The sequence below is a fragment of the Anastrepha obliqua genome, chromosome 3 (genome assembly GCF_027943255.1).
Source record: "Anastrepha obliqua isolate idAnaObli1 chromosome 3, idAnaObli1_1.0, whole genome shotgun sequence".
Lineage (NCBI taxonomy): Eukaryota > Metazoa > Arthropoda > Insecta > Diptera > Tephritidae > Anastrepha > Anastrepha obliqua.
The window spans coordinates 52,295,903-52,310,074 of record NC_072894.1 but is presented as its reverse complement, the minus strand read 5'-3'; the positions used below and the strand labels follow the sequence as shown (position 1 = coordinate 52,310,074).

General features: G+C 36.8%; 1 protein-coding gene across 1 annotated transcript; it reads left to right on the top strand.

Moving 5' to 3' along the window:
* Positions 1-10,785: 10,785 nt before the first annotated feature.
* On the top strand, positions 10,786-12,223 carry LOC129241335 (pancreatic lipase-related protein 2-like). The gene is made up of 2 exons (XM_054877594.1): positions 10,786-11,038; positions 11,156-12,223. The coding sequence occupies exons 1-2, from the start codon at positions 10,843-10,845 to the stop codon at positions 12,097-12,099; spliced, it is 1,140 nt and encodes a 379-aa protein (XP_054733569.1). The 5' UTR covers positions 10,786-10,842; the 3' UTR covers positions 12,100-12,223.
* The last annotated feature ends 1,949 nt before the right edge of the window (positions 12,224-14,172 follow it).

The following is a 14,172-nucleotide window of genomic DNA, read 5'->3' as shown; positions in this document are numbered from 1 at the left end:
TTTCAACCGAAAAATAAAAATAGGCATAATATTATGAAACTAGTTAAAAATGTACTTACAAATATATATTATCAAAATTTGCACCCTGTAATACATTATCCAATGCACGATATTAGAATATATGGAGCAAATACTCAGGAAAATACAGTAAATACTTGTTTTTATTGATGTTAGTGCTTGCTTTTGTTGTTTTTTGCATTTGTATTTTTTCTTGAGAGGCGGAAGCTCGAAAGCCTCTATACACCGTCCGTCAGTGCGGGGCTTGAATCGGATGTGAAGGGCTTGCCGTCAATACGTTACCAAATCTCCAAACCCCGATAAGACATTCCATCGGAAGGAGACTTAGAACCCTTAGCTCCATATTCGTTACTTACTTACTGATAAAGAGTGTTGAAAGTTGCACTCATCTGGGATTATCCTATGTAGGTTTTATTTTTGAGGAAACCATCGCAGTTGGGCCTGCACTGCACTTAGACATATCTATACTAATATTATAAAGAGGAAAACTTTGTTTGTTTCGTTGTAATGAATAGGCTCAAAAACTACTGGACCGATTTTAAAAATTCTTTCACCATTCGAAAGCTACATCACCCACGAGTAACATGGATTAGATTTTATTTTGGAAATAGGGCTCGGGATAGAGGTCAAAACATGGACCCGGGTAACCTTCGGATGTGTATGTACAATATGGGTATCAAATGGAAGCTGTTGGTGAATGCTTTAGTCCAGAGTATTTTTCATGCCGCTCCGTGACTAGGGTCTCGAGATAGAGACCAAAACGTGGACCCTAGAATGTGTTTGTACAATATGGATATCAAATTGAAGCTGTTGGTGAATGCTTTAGTACAGAGTATTTTTCATGCCACTCCGTGACTGGGGTCTCGAGATATAGGTCAAAACGTGGACCCGGGTAACCTTTGATTGTGTATGTACAATATGGGTATCAAATGAAAACTGTTGATAAGTGCTTTAATACGGGGTAATTTTCATACCTATTGATGACTATGTCTAGAAATATATGCCAAAACGTGGACCCGCCGTGTCTTTGCACCGAATTAAACCAAACTTACACACATAGTTAAGGAGGTATTGAAGATGGTTCCCGTATAGTTTGGATACCTATTGGTAGATAGGGTCTCGAGATGTAGGTCAAAACGTGGACCCGGGTAACCTTCGGATGTCTATGTACAATATGGATATCAAATGGAAGCTGTTGGTGAATGCTTTAGTTCAGAGTATTTCCATCCGCTCCGTGACTAGGGTCTCGAGATAGAGACCAAAACGTGGACCCTAGAATGTGTTTGTACAATATGGATATCAAATGCAAGCTGTTGATAAGTGCTTTAATACGGGGTAATTTTCATACCTATTGATGACTAGGGTCTCGAAATATATGCCAAAACGTGGACCCGCCGTGTCTTTGAACCGAATTAAACCAAACTTACACACATAGTTAAGGAGGTATTGAAGATGGTTCCCGTATAGTTTGGATACCTATTGGTAGATAGGGTCTCGAGATGTAGGTCAAAACGTGGACCCGGGTAACCTTCGGATGTCTATGTACAATATGGATATCAAATGGAAGCTGTTGGTGAATGCTTTAGTTCAGAGTATTTCCATCCGCTCCGTGACTAGGGTCTCGAGATAGAGACCAAAACGTGGACCCTAGAATGTGTTTGTACAATATGGATATCAAATGAAAGCTGTTGATAAGTGCTTTAATACGGGGTAATTTTCATACCTATTGATGACTAGGGTCTCGAAATATATGCCAAAACGTGGACCCGCCGTGTCTTTGCACCGAATTAAACCAAACTTACACACATTGTTAAGTAAGTATTGAAAATGGGTTTCGTAAAGTTTGGTTGTAATTCGGAGCACTGGCAACGGGTACAGCGTTCTTTTGAACCAGCCATAATGTCGCTTACTTTTTTAACGCTTGGGGCGGAGCTGAACTGTCAAATTGACAGTGTGAGTTACAATGTGTCAATATTTCTTTCTGATTTGGATATATTTACTCAAAAACAAATAGAAAAACAAAAAATATTGTTTATGCCAAAGCGCTTGAATAAAGAATAAAGAATTAATAATATGAAAATCATATATTTTCTGTTCTAAACCATATCTATTCTATTTTAGTGTGCCCAGCGAAGGGGGCCGGGTTTGCTAGTTTATTTATAAGTTCAGGACTTGCAATCTGTGGTTTTGTTGAGATGTTTTAGGGAACTAATCAAACGCTACTCATAATTTTCTAATATATTATTTGTTCAGTTCAAAATATGGCATTCTGTACCTTTCTTATTTCTACAGCTCCTCCAGAATTCGGATTAATAAGCTTTGCATTTGGCTAGTGAACTCTTCTTCCTCGTCCGGTTAATTTGAGGATTATATGCGAGAGATATGTAGTACTTAATCCCAATGAAAGAAAATAAAGGGTGGTCCCATTGGAAGTACATATTCCAATAAAGTTTTTTGACATATTTTCGCGTGACTACTATCAAACTAAATATATAACTTTTTCAGTATTCATTGACATTTTAATGGAAATACTTAAGAAAATTATATATTACGAAAATCGACGCACTGTGAAAAGTGTTACGGCATACATAACCGTTCAGTGATGAGGCCCATTTTTGGTTTATTGGATACGTCACTAGGCAAAATTGCCATACCGAGTGAAGTCCTCCAGCGAGTCATTCCAAATTGGTGTTTATGGATGACCGAATTACGACGCAGTTGCGGCCCACAATCAATTTGAATTTTCGTTGTTTTATTTCAATTTAAAACCCGATAGCGCTAAAGCGATCACCCTTTATACAAATTTAAATGTAAAGATTACGAGATAATTTTTTCTCTGCATAATGTCTATTGTAACTCCCCTCATTTGTAGAAGTACATCAAGTCGCATGCAATAAATGTCAAATAGGTTCGAGACGCAAATTATTTTAAGGGTGTAAGGTCATCAGTCACACCAAAAATCGTGTATTTGAATATTCAAAAGTAAAGTAGAAATAGTACAGGGTGGGCCAAATAAGACCTACTAATGTTAAGCACAAATAACTTTTTTATTTTTTGACATATTTATTTTTCTCTTTTTATGGGTTATAATTGAATTGTTGGAAATTTATTATGGAACCCTACAGTACAACACAACGCGTTAAAATTATCGAGTTTTTCTATTCTTGTCAACGATCAATTGTTTTAACGCAGCGTAAATAATGTTTGATGTCGGATGAAGCGCATTTCCATTTAAATGGTTATGTCAACAAACAAAACTGTAGATTGTGGGGCTCTGAAAATCCAAGGGCAACACACCAACATCAGTTGCACCCATCTAAATGAACTGTTTGGTGCGGTGTTATGGCCACTAGAGTTACCGGTCCATATTTCTTCGAAAATGAGGATGAAACGCCGGAATCGATTTCAGGAGCTTCTTACAGAACATACTGCTAGGCAAACTATGGACCTGCTGCGTGAAATTTTTGGCGAACGTCTGATTTGCAAAAATTCAGATTTCCCTTGGTCACCTCGTTCGCCAGATTTGACTGCGCCCGACTTCTTTTTATGGGAATATTTAAAAGAAAAAGTGTATCTTAATAAACCAGAGACTATTACACAGCTGAAGCGAAATATTCGAGACGAAATACTGAACCTTCAACCAGAAACATTGTGTGGTGTAATGGAAAAGGCGTTAAAAAGAGCCAATTTTTGTATCGAGAAAAATGGTGGACATTTGTCTGATGTAATATTTCATACATAATTTCCATAAAATATATTCAATGTATAAAAACAATTAACCAAAATAAATGATTATTAAAAAAGTTATTTGTGTTTAACATTAGTAGGTCTTATTTAGCCCACCCTGTATATTGAATATTTTGACTTATTTCAAATTGGTTCAAATTAGGAGAACAGCCGGAAGGTTACTAGCGAAAGGTAAACTTTTTTTGTAATATAATTTTCAGTATCTTAAGTCGATTTGACTGTATATTTTGATGACTTAAAATTGTGTAAGTATACTTGTTTGGCTAAAAATATATTAAAACACCAATTACAATGGTTTAAAATAAAAATCCAAAAATGCGAAAAAGTCAAAAAGTGTTGTTGCATAAATAACTTTGAATGCAAACTGATGCATTAAAAGCACTAGCTTCACATTCTGTCGAACTGAAAGTACGGTACGATTGCCGTAGCAACCTTAATAAACTAATAAAACTGTACTTTGACGGGTTACGGTTAACTCGGGAATTAAGGGAAATGAAATTGCTGATGAACTCGCTAGGGCACGGTTGGCAGCAGATTTTCACGTTCCAGAACGCTACTGTGGCATCAACTGGACAAACGTGAAATGCAGAGAAAACAGTTGGGAGATACCGCAAAGAATTGGGAAGTCCCTAAAGAACTTCGTCAAGCGAAAAGGCTTATAATACGTTTCACCTAAAATAGGCAATCGCCTACGTACATACATACGTAAATTAGACATGAGGAAAATAGTAGGTTTCCTGGCATGTCACAATCACTTAAATTACCATCTCTCACAAATTGGGAATGAGAAAAAGTGTCAACTCTATCTGGAGGATGATGAAACCATAGAGCATATCTTGGGCAACTGTATTGCCTCGGCAAAGACAAAACTCTACATCTTTCAACGAGATCAAGTCGATCGGAATGAAATAAAGAATAATCCTCTTGCAAAAAAATTCCTCCGCAATTCCCAACCTGAGGCACGGAACATCTGGGTTAAAAGAACCTGTTGTAATACATTTAATGGTAGTAGTGCTAATCAAGAAGACTAGTATTAACTACTTCTAAAACATGTAGTGGGACACAAATTATCTTCTAGGTCGAAATGCCAACCATTGGGCACACTACAGAAAACTAAATTATTTAATAGAAATGGCGAGAAATTAAATTTACAATTTCCTGCATTCAGTAATACTTAATTATTAATAAAAGGTTAATAAACGCCCGAAAGCATTAAATACGAATTTCAAAGGTTTTTGGTTAGTAAAAATTTTGTATATGTAAAAAAGCATAAATTCCTACATATCTAACCGTTACTCGCGAAATTCAAAACTTTTTATTCCATCAAAAATGTATCACAAATTATGGCAGCAAAGACACACACCAGCGACCGTTAGCTTTTATCAAATTCTATTTTCGCCCAATTTTGTATGACTAAAAGCTTCTGCTGATGAAAGTATGAATACGAGTATATTTGTATGGAATAAAAGGGGGGGGTCTTACATGTAAAAGTGAGACTGGAAAATGAATTAATTAGGACTATGGTAAAAATATAATAACTACGTAAGAGAAGAAAACACCAAATCAATTTTTTCAATCTTGATTGATTGCTATTTGTGATATATTTGATATATTTTCTGAGGAAGTAGTTCTTAACAGTGTAGAAGGTATTTGGTTATGGGAGATACTTTTTCTGATTGGTGCAAAACGTGAGTAGTTGTTGAGTAGTTGGCAGACCGTTTAAGACGATGAGTGACAGCGGCAGTTAAATTATATTTAAGTATGCAATTTTATATACATATGTATGTACCTGCCATAAATTTTGTTACAAGTTAAGTCCGTTATATATATGAAATTATAATACTTTAATAAGGGGAATTATTACGATTCAGAATTCGGAGAACAGGTAGGTTCGAATCTCGGTGAAACACCAAAATTAAGAAACAGTTTTTGCTAATAGAGCAGAGGTTGACATCACAGCCATTAAAGAGATGCGATGGACGGGGCAAGGCAAGAAAACCATAGGACCTTGCGACGTCTACAACAGCTGCCATGTCAAGGAGTGCAAATTCGGTGTCGGATTTGTTGTGGGGGAGAGGCTTCTCGCTAAGTACTCTCGTTCACTCCGGTGGACGAGCGTCTCGCAATAATCCGCATTAAAGCGCGATTTTTTAACATCTCGCTCATTTGCGCCCACGCCCAGACGGAAGAGAAGGACGATGCGACCAATGATTCCTTCAATGAGCGCTTGGATCTTACCTATGAGTGCTGCCCCCGTCACGATAGGCAAGGAGGAAATTTTGGGTCCGACAGTCGGAAAATTCACAATTCACTGCACAACGAAACATGCGGTAACGGAAAGAGGCTGATCGACTTCGCCGGGACCCGAAACATGGTAGTCTGCAGCACCAGATTCTAGCATAAAAAGATTCATCAAGCTACCTGGCTGTCTCCTGATTGGAAAACGCGAAACCAGATCGATCATGCTGTGATAGATGGAAGACTCGCTTCCAGTATTTTAGATGTACGTACGATTCGAGGACCCGACATTGACTCAGTTCATTACCTTGTTGCAGCCAAACTGCGCACACGCCTCTGTGCAGCAAAAAACGTACATCTACCTACACAAAGAATGCTCAACATCGAAAATCTGCACTCACAACAGGCAGCCAGAAGATTCGCCACTCGGCTCTCACTCCTGCTCTCAGAGAGTACTGCCCAACAGCAGAAAGTTAGTAATACCGCTCTGTGCCATAGACCATTGACTGCAACGATAACTTCTTCCTTATGAGGAAAGAAATAAACTCCGATTATGATACCATGGCATAAAGCACACCCAACCACCAATGAATGATGAATGCTTAAAGACATGAAGCAGGAAGCCTGATACTTAATTCTTGCAAAATTCGGATAGGAAGCTTCACCGCACGAAAAACCTGCTGGAATTAATTGGACACAATTTTTTTTTATGTGGGGAACTTTTGAGGTTTTGTGTGCCAAGTAGACCAGAATTGGACTTTTTTGCCTTTATACGAACTTTGGCCAGTATACTTTCATATTTCTTACCAATTGTAGTCAGGTTGGAAATTACTTAGGTATATATCGTTTGAATGCATCAGAGATGCATGGAAACTGGCTTGAATTGATGAAGTTGGCACGTACGGCCTTGTCACTTTATTAGAACGAAATGCATTTTTACCTATAATGGTACAACAAAAAAATTGAAATGCTTTCTGATATTTCGATGGCAACTGACTAAGAAATGCTATACCTTCAGGTACTTAAAGAAACGTGTCTACAGCGTTTATGCAAAACAACGGCTGATGAAAAACAACAAACAACGATGTATCAAATGTGGCAAAGCGTATGCACGCATACACGGGCTGCGTACGAAAATCATAAATATCGGCATACATGTATGTATGTAAAGATAACACCGGTCTACAAATTTAAAAAAATTTTACCCAAGAATAAAACGTATGTAAAGTCAGTCACGCCGTACGACAATCACTTAATTTTTTTCGGCAGAGATAGCTTTCGAGATATCGCCAAATATGGGTTTTTGATTAACGAAAAAAAATTTGATCTCAAATATGTCTAAAATCTCGAGAATACGTTATGCGCTGAAAATAAGTTATATATCAAAACAAAAGTAACTTAAGTGTTTATATTTCGTTCATCCTAATTTTTCGTATAAAATAAAAGTTTTCAAGATATTTACAAGGTTAAAAAATTAAAGTCGTTTTTTTTTGGGTTTTGCAAAAATATGAAATTTTCAATTTATGTTTTAGGAAATATACAAATGTGTATGTATAAGTAGACGATTTTCGGACAATTTTATTTTTACTAATTGCTTAAAACTACCATATCTTAAAAAAACATGTAAATAAAAACAAAAATAATAAAAATGAAAAAGCCCTCAATTAAATATAAAAGTTATTCACATGAGAATAAAATGTTTAATTTTTGCATTGATCGTACTTCAGTGGAACTAAAAATTTGCTTGAAAATTTCAAGAAGGAAAATTTTTTTTTAACCCCATTTATTACATACAAACTTGTTAAATATTTATTCTTATATATTTATGGTTAAATTAATCTGTTAAAATAATCGAAAATTCAGTTACAAAGAAAATGAAAGCTGCTTCACCAATCGCTTCCTCGATTGCTCTCCCTCTAGCCATCTTCTATTCTCTAGCCTTGCCATATGTCTCCACATTTTTCAATATGTAGGGAAACTTTATAGCTCTTACACAGATATGACGTATCTCGACGAATTGTGTGCGAATAACATGCACGACGTCTTTTTTCAACAGTCTTATATTTATATTTCCTGATAACCTTTTTGTTGAGTCAAAACGGGGCGTTCGTGTAGAAGTTTAGGGCGCATTGGTTGCTTCTTTTGTATAAGAATGTGATATACCAGGGCTTTCTTCTATCTAAATTTCCGCTAAACTCAGCATGAAATCGTGAAATCTAATTTTTGATTGCGAATTCAGTATTTGATAAATACGGAATGAATTAAATAAGGCGCAGTGAAGAAGATAGAAAAACCCCTTTTTAGTCCATTTGAGAGTTTTTCTGAAGATGGGATTATAGGCAAGATATTGATCGGCAAGATCGACACCATTGATTGTAATCAATGATTTAGTGTGGTTTCTTGATAAAAAGTTGCGTATTTCGGTCGATTTTATTAGAATCGATCATGTCAGCATTATGAATAGTAGAGATGATTTGAATATTGCGCTTGTTTTACTGTTTCATACTTGTATCATAATTTCACCTCTTCGCTTGTAACGTGCCTCTCCATGTCGCAATTTTATATTTCTTAAAACATTCGATACTCCCCGATTTGATCTTATTGTCCCAAAAACTCTTACCTTATGTAATAATAATGTAGAAGCTAACTTAACACTGTTGTAGAAATTATCTGTGTATATATGATGCCATTTGTTCAAGTATGGATTCAAAAGTTCCAAAATGGCGTTTTCCAAACTAACGCTCTTTCCACAATATAAAATAAAACTGCAAATATAACCGGTTTTCGATTTGCAAATCAGTCTATTGAGAATGCCATATTTTACAATTTTATCTGGATTGCAAGTGCGGAATCGAAATCTTCCCCTCCCTTCATCGAGTGATAAATTCTGTCCTGGTTTGTATACACTTTTAAATTGCTTGCTAAAATAATCTATAATTTCTTGCACTTTTATTAACCTGTCTTCCGTTGAATAAGCAGTTGAGTTATTGGATAAATGTAGGAAAGTACAAATTCATAAAAACCGATCTCTACTCATGGCAGTACCGAAAACTGGAGTTTCTAAAACTGGGTGTGTCGACCAATAATTATATAATGTAATTTCGTGGGGATTGATAGTTTCATCGTTTAAATGTCTACTATTCAGACACGATTTTAGAAGCATATAGAATTATGCGGCAGGCTCATTTTAAGCTTGTATAGCACGCCTTCGTGCCATACCTTATCAAAGGCTTGCGTAATATCTGAAAAGCCTGCAGTAGAGTATTCCTTTTTTTGAGTGCTTCTCTAGCGAATTTGTACACATATAGTGGGGTGATGTTTGCGGTATGTTGGAAAGAGTTTTCTTTGCTGAATTATCGGATTAAGTTCTTTTCAGAAGTAGCTTTTCATTGAAGGAATATCAAAATTAGTTACACTTATTTTCTTTGTTATTAAAGCACTGATCAAAAATAAAAGTGAATGTAAGCTTTTAAATCGAAAATCGGTTATTTATTAATTTTTTTTGCTTCTTTCTCTTTCTCTCATGAGAAACCAACAATATTCGCTCTTCATTCCCTCATCCCCATATCCTTGCCGATTAATTTGCCGAAAATCGCTTTCTTATACAGCCGAGTCTGGATATAATTAGCAAATTATTGCAAGGCTTGTTCACAGTACTCAGCTTGTTCATTATATCAGGGCGAAAATACTTTGTTCAAAAACTTGTTTTATTTGTTCACTAGACAAGTACTTGCATTTTCGAAGAATCTTCCTCTTGGATGCAAAAATTATGTGATGAGAGACAACTCTTACGACTTTTTTTGTTTTCTTCCCAAATTGTTGGTTTAGCTATCCCAAATATTATATTTTTACCCAAGGTGAAACACTAACACTTTTCCGATTTTTTCAACGATTTCAGGTTTTTCTTTTAAGGAAAGAAATTTCTTCGAAGCCATGATGACACTATCAATTAATCAGCATTTAGAAACCTTTAAATGTACGCAAAACTGCACACTTTCAGCCCGAATGGTTTGCACAGGACAAAACGGTAACGTGAAATAATAGCAGCTAAAGTACAATTCATGGAATATTCGCACTCATTGCAGACTATTTTGCATATTTTTTTATTGCTTTTAAAATTTTGTGCATTATTTAGAGTACTCCATATAAAAAAATCCAGTGTTCACTATATCAGGGGCTCACTATATCCAGACACAACTGCATAATTTCTAAAAATATTAATCAAGAATTTTCATATTTTTGCCAAAATATTTTTTATTTTTTAATATTTGTAAATATCTTTAACTTTAATGAAAAATAAAGCAAAAACGAGTGATAGCAAATTTCATTACCTTCAATTTGATATACAAAGCAATACAAGTATATGTTTTAATCGCTTGACAGTTTTTCCAGATACTAGACATTTTTATGACCTATCTGCTTTTATTTATCCCAAACCGTTATTTGGCGATAACTCAAAAACTGCATGATGGAAAGAAAGAGTTGTGGGGATTTTCAGGCTCAGCGCCCGATTTTACATAGTAGCGGATTGTTTGCTTCTTGGTTTTTTTTGTCTGTAAACCAGTGTAATCAACTACTCCACTCAGCAGCTTTGTACACTAAACCGTTCGCATCTACACTTCCGATCGCACAACGTCCAAAACGTGCTACGACCAGAAAATCAACAGCAACGGTGCGATGAAAAACCGCGATTAGAGCTACTGGTAAGCTCTGCGCTCATTTCAATGCATTTCGCATAAATAGCATAAAAGTGTGGACCATATTTACTATACAACGCAGACAGGTGGGCGACGGTTGATTTGCTGAGACGTAGAATTTTTAAAATTAAATTTTAATAAAATGCAACAAAAACCAATTTATGTGCTTTGTTTATGGTTACTTAGCGAATTTTTGTATTTCACGCACGCTAACTTGAGCGATGATGGTGTGCTCCAGGAAACCAATAGAGTGCAGCAATACCCAAGTATTGAATCGATACAACAGCAAAATCTTCAATTGCTTCAGGAAACGCTGGAGCTGGGCTGGAAGTCATTCTGTGAGTAGTGCAAGAATTGCCTTTGTATAAGTATTTGAATAGATGTATTCGTGCGTACTTGCGTGCACATATGTATATACAGATATTTCTCATTGTTTTTCCAAACTCTGTACTTAGGTGAAGCACCCGTTGACGAGTCTGTTATGTTCCTTCACAGTGGCATAAATCCCTGCGATGCCAGTATACACGTGATGACGCTGACTAATCAAAGCATTCGACTGCCCATCAAAGCAATTTCTGAAATAAGCGATTTCGATATCAATCCCAAGCGTAAAACGCTCATCTACGTGAATGCTTTCTACACGCTCGATAGCTATTTCAGCGTGCAAGCGCACCTAAAGCTACTGCAGGCGACACGTCGCGATCTGAATATTGTGCTTGTGGATTTCGCCAAAGACGTGCTACAACTGTATAATACGGTACGGCATCACGTTGTTGTGCAGGCTCATTTTGTGGCGAAAATACTCAACGTGCTGACCCAGCACGGCATCGCCTCAGAGGACATCACCTTGGCGGGTCATTCAGTGGGCGCTAACATTGCAGCATTGGCGGCGCGCATCTACGCTAGCCAAGCGACAACGCGTATGGGACAATTAGTAGCCATTGATCCGGCGCTGATGTGTCGACCGTCGGACATTTACGTGCATGCCAATGTCAGTACTCGCGTCGTAGTCATACACGGCGAGGGTGATGTGTTTGGCGTGCGCGAACGACGCGGTACCATCGATATCTATCCGAATGGCATTGGTTTCTTTTCGCGTCGTAAATTACAACCAGGCTGTAGCACGAAGACTTGCAGTCATATGTACGCGTTTGTATTATTTATGGAGGCGCTGATCGAGGGTGTTATGATACCGGCAGTGAAGTGCGATAGTTGGTCAAATTTCCGTAGGCGGCAATGCGATTTCAGTGATTCAGTGGCGATTGGTTTGAAGTACCCTGCTAAGGCCAGTGGTGTGTACTTTTGTTTAACACAAGCAAATCCACCTTTCACATTCATGGAATATGGCGTAAAGTATGAGCGAAGCATGGTCTCCAGAAGCGCAACAAATTTAGTGTAGCATATGCCTTGGTGATGAGGACCATAAATTATTACATAAGTGAGAACATAAGACTTTAGAATAAGTAAAAGTTAGAGCTTAAGTAAATTGTTCCTAAGTAATTAAAAAACAATGGCAAACGAAATTCGCTGGTTATGTTATATCTTATTTCTATTTTTTTAATAATGTTTCTGTATGTGTGTCCACTGAATAGGAGCTTATGGAAGATTTAACTGATGCTATACTTTTTTAACCTGTTAGCACTTGTGCGTTTTTATGTCCTTGAGGGTCGTTATGTTAAGTCTAATTGTGGCGCGATAACATATACCCTGTTTTAGAACTTTTTGTTTATCAAAACCACAAATATGTTCGTGCATGACTCTTACCCGAAACCGCGGGAACTAAGCATAAAACGATAAAAAAAGTTTTTTCGAATAGAGGTCGTCCTTCGGCATACAATGAAAACCTTCGAGTGCATTTCTATCCTAAAAAAGCTCCTCATAAACCATAAAATCATTTGCCATTCGAAGGCCGCCCAAAAGTGACGTTCCGTCCATTTGTTCATATAATATATACAGGGTTGCCCATATTCGACGGACCATCTGGCAATCCTGTATCTTTTGACAGAGACGTCAGGTCGCTTAATGACATACCGCGTTGGAAGCATCAGTCCAAGCAGATTTTTACCATGGAACAGTACACGCCACGCGAGCGCTCCCAAATGGTTGAAATTTACATTCAACAAAAGAAGTCAGAAGAAGAAGAAAGGCGTTATCGCGATATGATAACTACTTATTCGTCGAAAGCGTATAAGGCAGTTCTGGTTTCCACTAGACGGCGCTCCACCACACACAGCTCGCACCACAATCGATTTTTTGAAGAAATTGTTTTCTCGTCGTTTGATGTCGAAAAATGGCGATTTTGACCGGCCACCTCGTTCGTCCGATTTAACGCCACCTAACTTCTTCTTCTGGGGATATTTAAAATCAAAGGTTTATATTAATAAGCCAAAGACCATAGAAGAGCTCAAGAACAACATCCGTGACAACATGTTAGCTAAAACTATGGAAAATGCTGCAAAACGGGCACAATACGCCGTACAGGCTCAATGCGGCCATTTGAGAGATATCATATTCAAAAAGTGATGTCAACAAATCTGCTTGAACCAAATAAAACGATTATTATCGTCAGCATAAAAAAAAATTTTTTTTTCTTTGATTTAAAAAAAACACATGGGTCCGTCGAATATGGGCAACCCAGTAATTACATATAAATATTGGTATTGTCTAAAAGTACGTAGACTGAATATATAATTTTATGAATTTTTTTTTTTTTAAATAAGCATATCTAAAGTATTGTTTTATAGAAGAATTTGCGCTGAGCCGAGTCTTTTGAATCGCAAGAATCAAACAGATCCGGTTGCATTAGAACATAATCTTGGCTTTACTCGAGGGATTTAAAAGTGGTAAACCTTTTCTAATAAACTGGCAGCTAGTCGAAATCAAAGATTTTAACTTTCAGTAAATAAAACAGCCGTTTTGGGTTAAAAGAAAATTAAAAAAAAAATGTCAAGGATTGAATACTTTAGACTAGACTTTTACGTGTTGCAGATACCGATACATACCGATTTACAAAAAGGTTCCTTGACTAGTTTTTGAGTAATCGTGATCATGGATTTGGAAAGTCGCGGTTTGAGAAAATAGCAAAGTCATATAAAGTTTATAACTAACACAGTTACCAACGAAAAATACAGTAGTCCATTTTGTATCAAAGTAAACAAGTGTGCAAAGAAATATTTTGATTTTGATTAAAAATGGCAGCAGCAACAGGGTCCTGCACTCGAAGTGTAATCAACTTCAGACCCCTATCGCAGCTGATGCACGAGTATCGGCTGTCTGCTAGTTGGCTAAATGATAGTCCAGAGTATTGTTTACACGCATGCGGAAGCACTTTTCCGAGAGTAAACGCGAAAAAAGAAAATCAGTAATAGATTTCAAACGTAATAGTGTGATTGCATTATATTTGGCTGGGAAATAACGACCAGCGATTGTTCTTGAGCTCGAGCATCTTAAAGTAAATAAAGTTTTTGTTTAT

What these genes read in the sequence shown, in the direction of transcription:
- LOC129241335 (XM_054877594.1), top strand. Translation starts at nt 10,843, where the DNA reads ATGCAACAAAAACCAATTTATGTGCTTTGTTTATGGTTACTTAGCGAA. An exon ending in GCTGGGCTGGAAGTCATTCT is followed by an intron (nt 11,039 to 11,155) that starts GTGAGTAGTGCA and finishes CTCTGTACTTAG; the next exon opens with GTGAAGCACCCGTTGACGAG.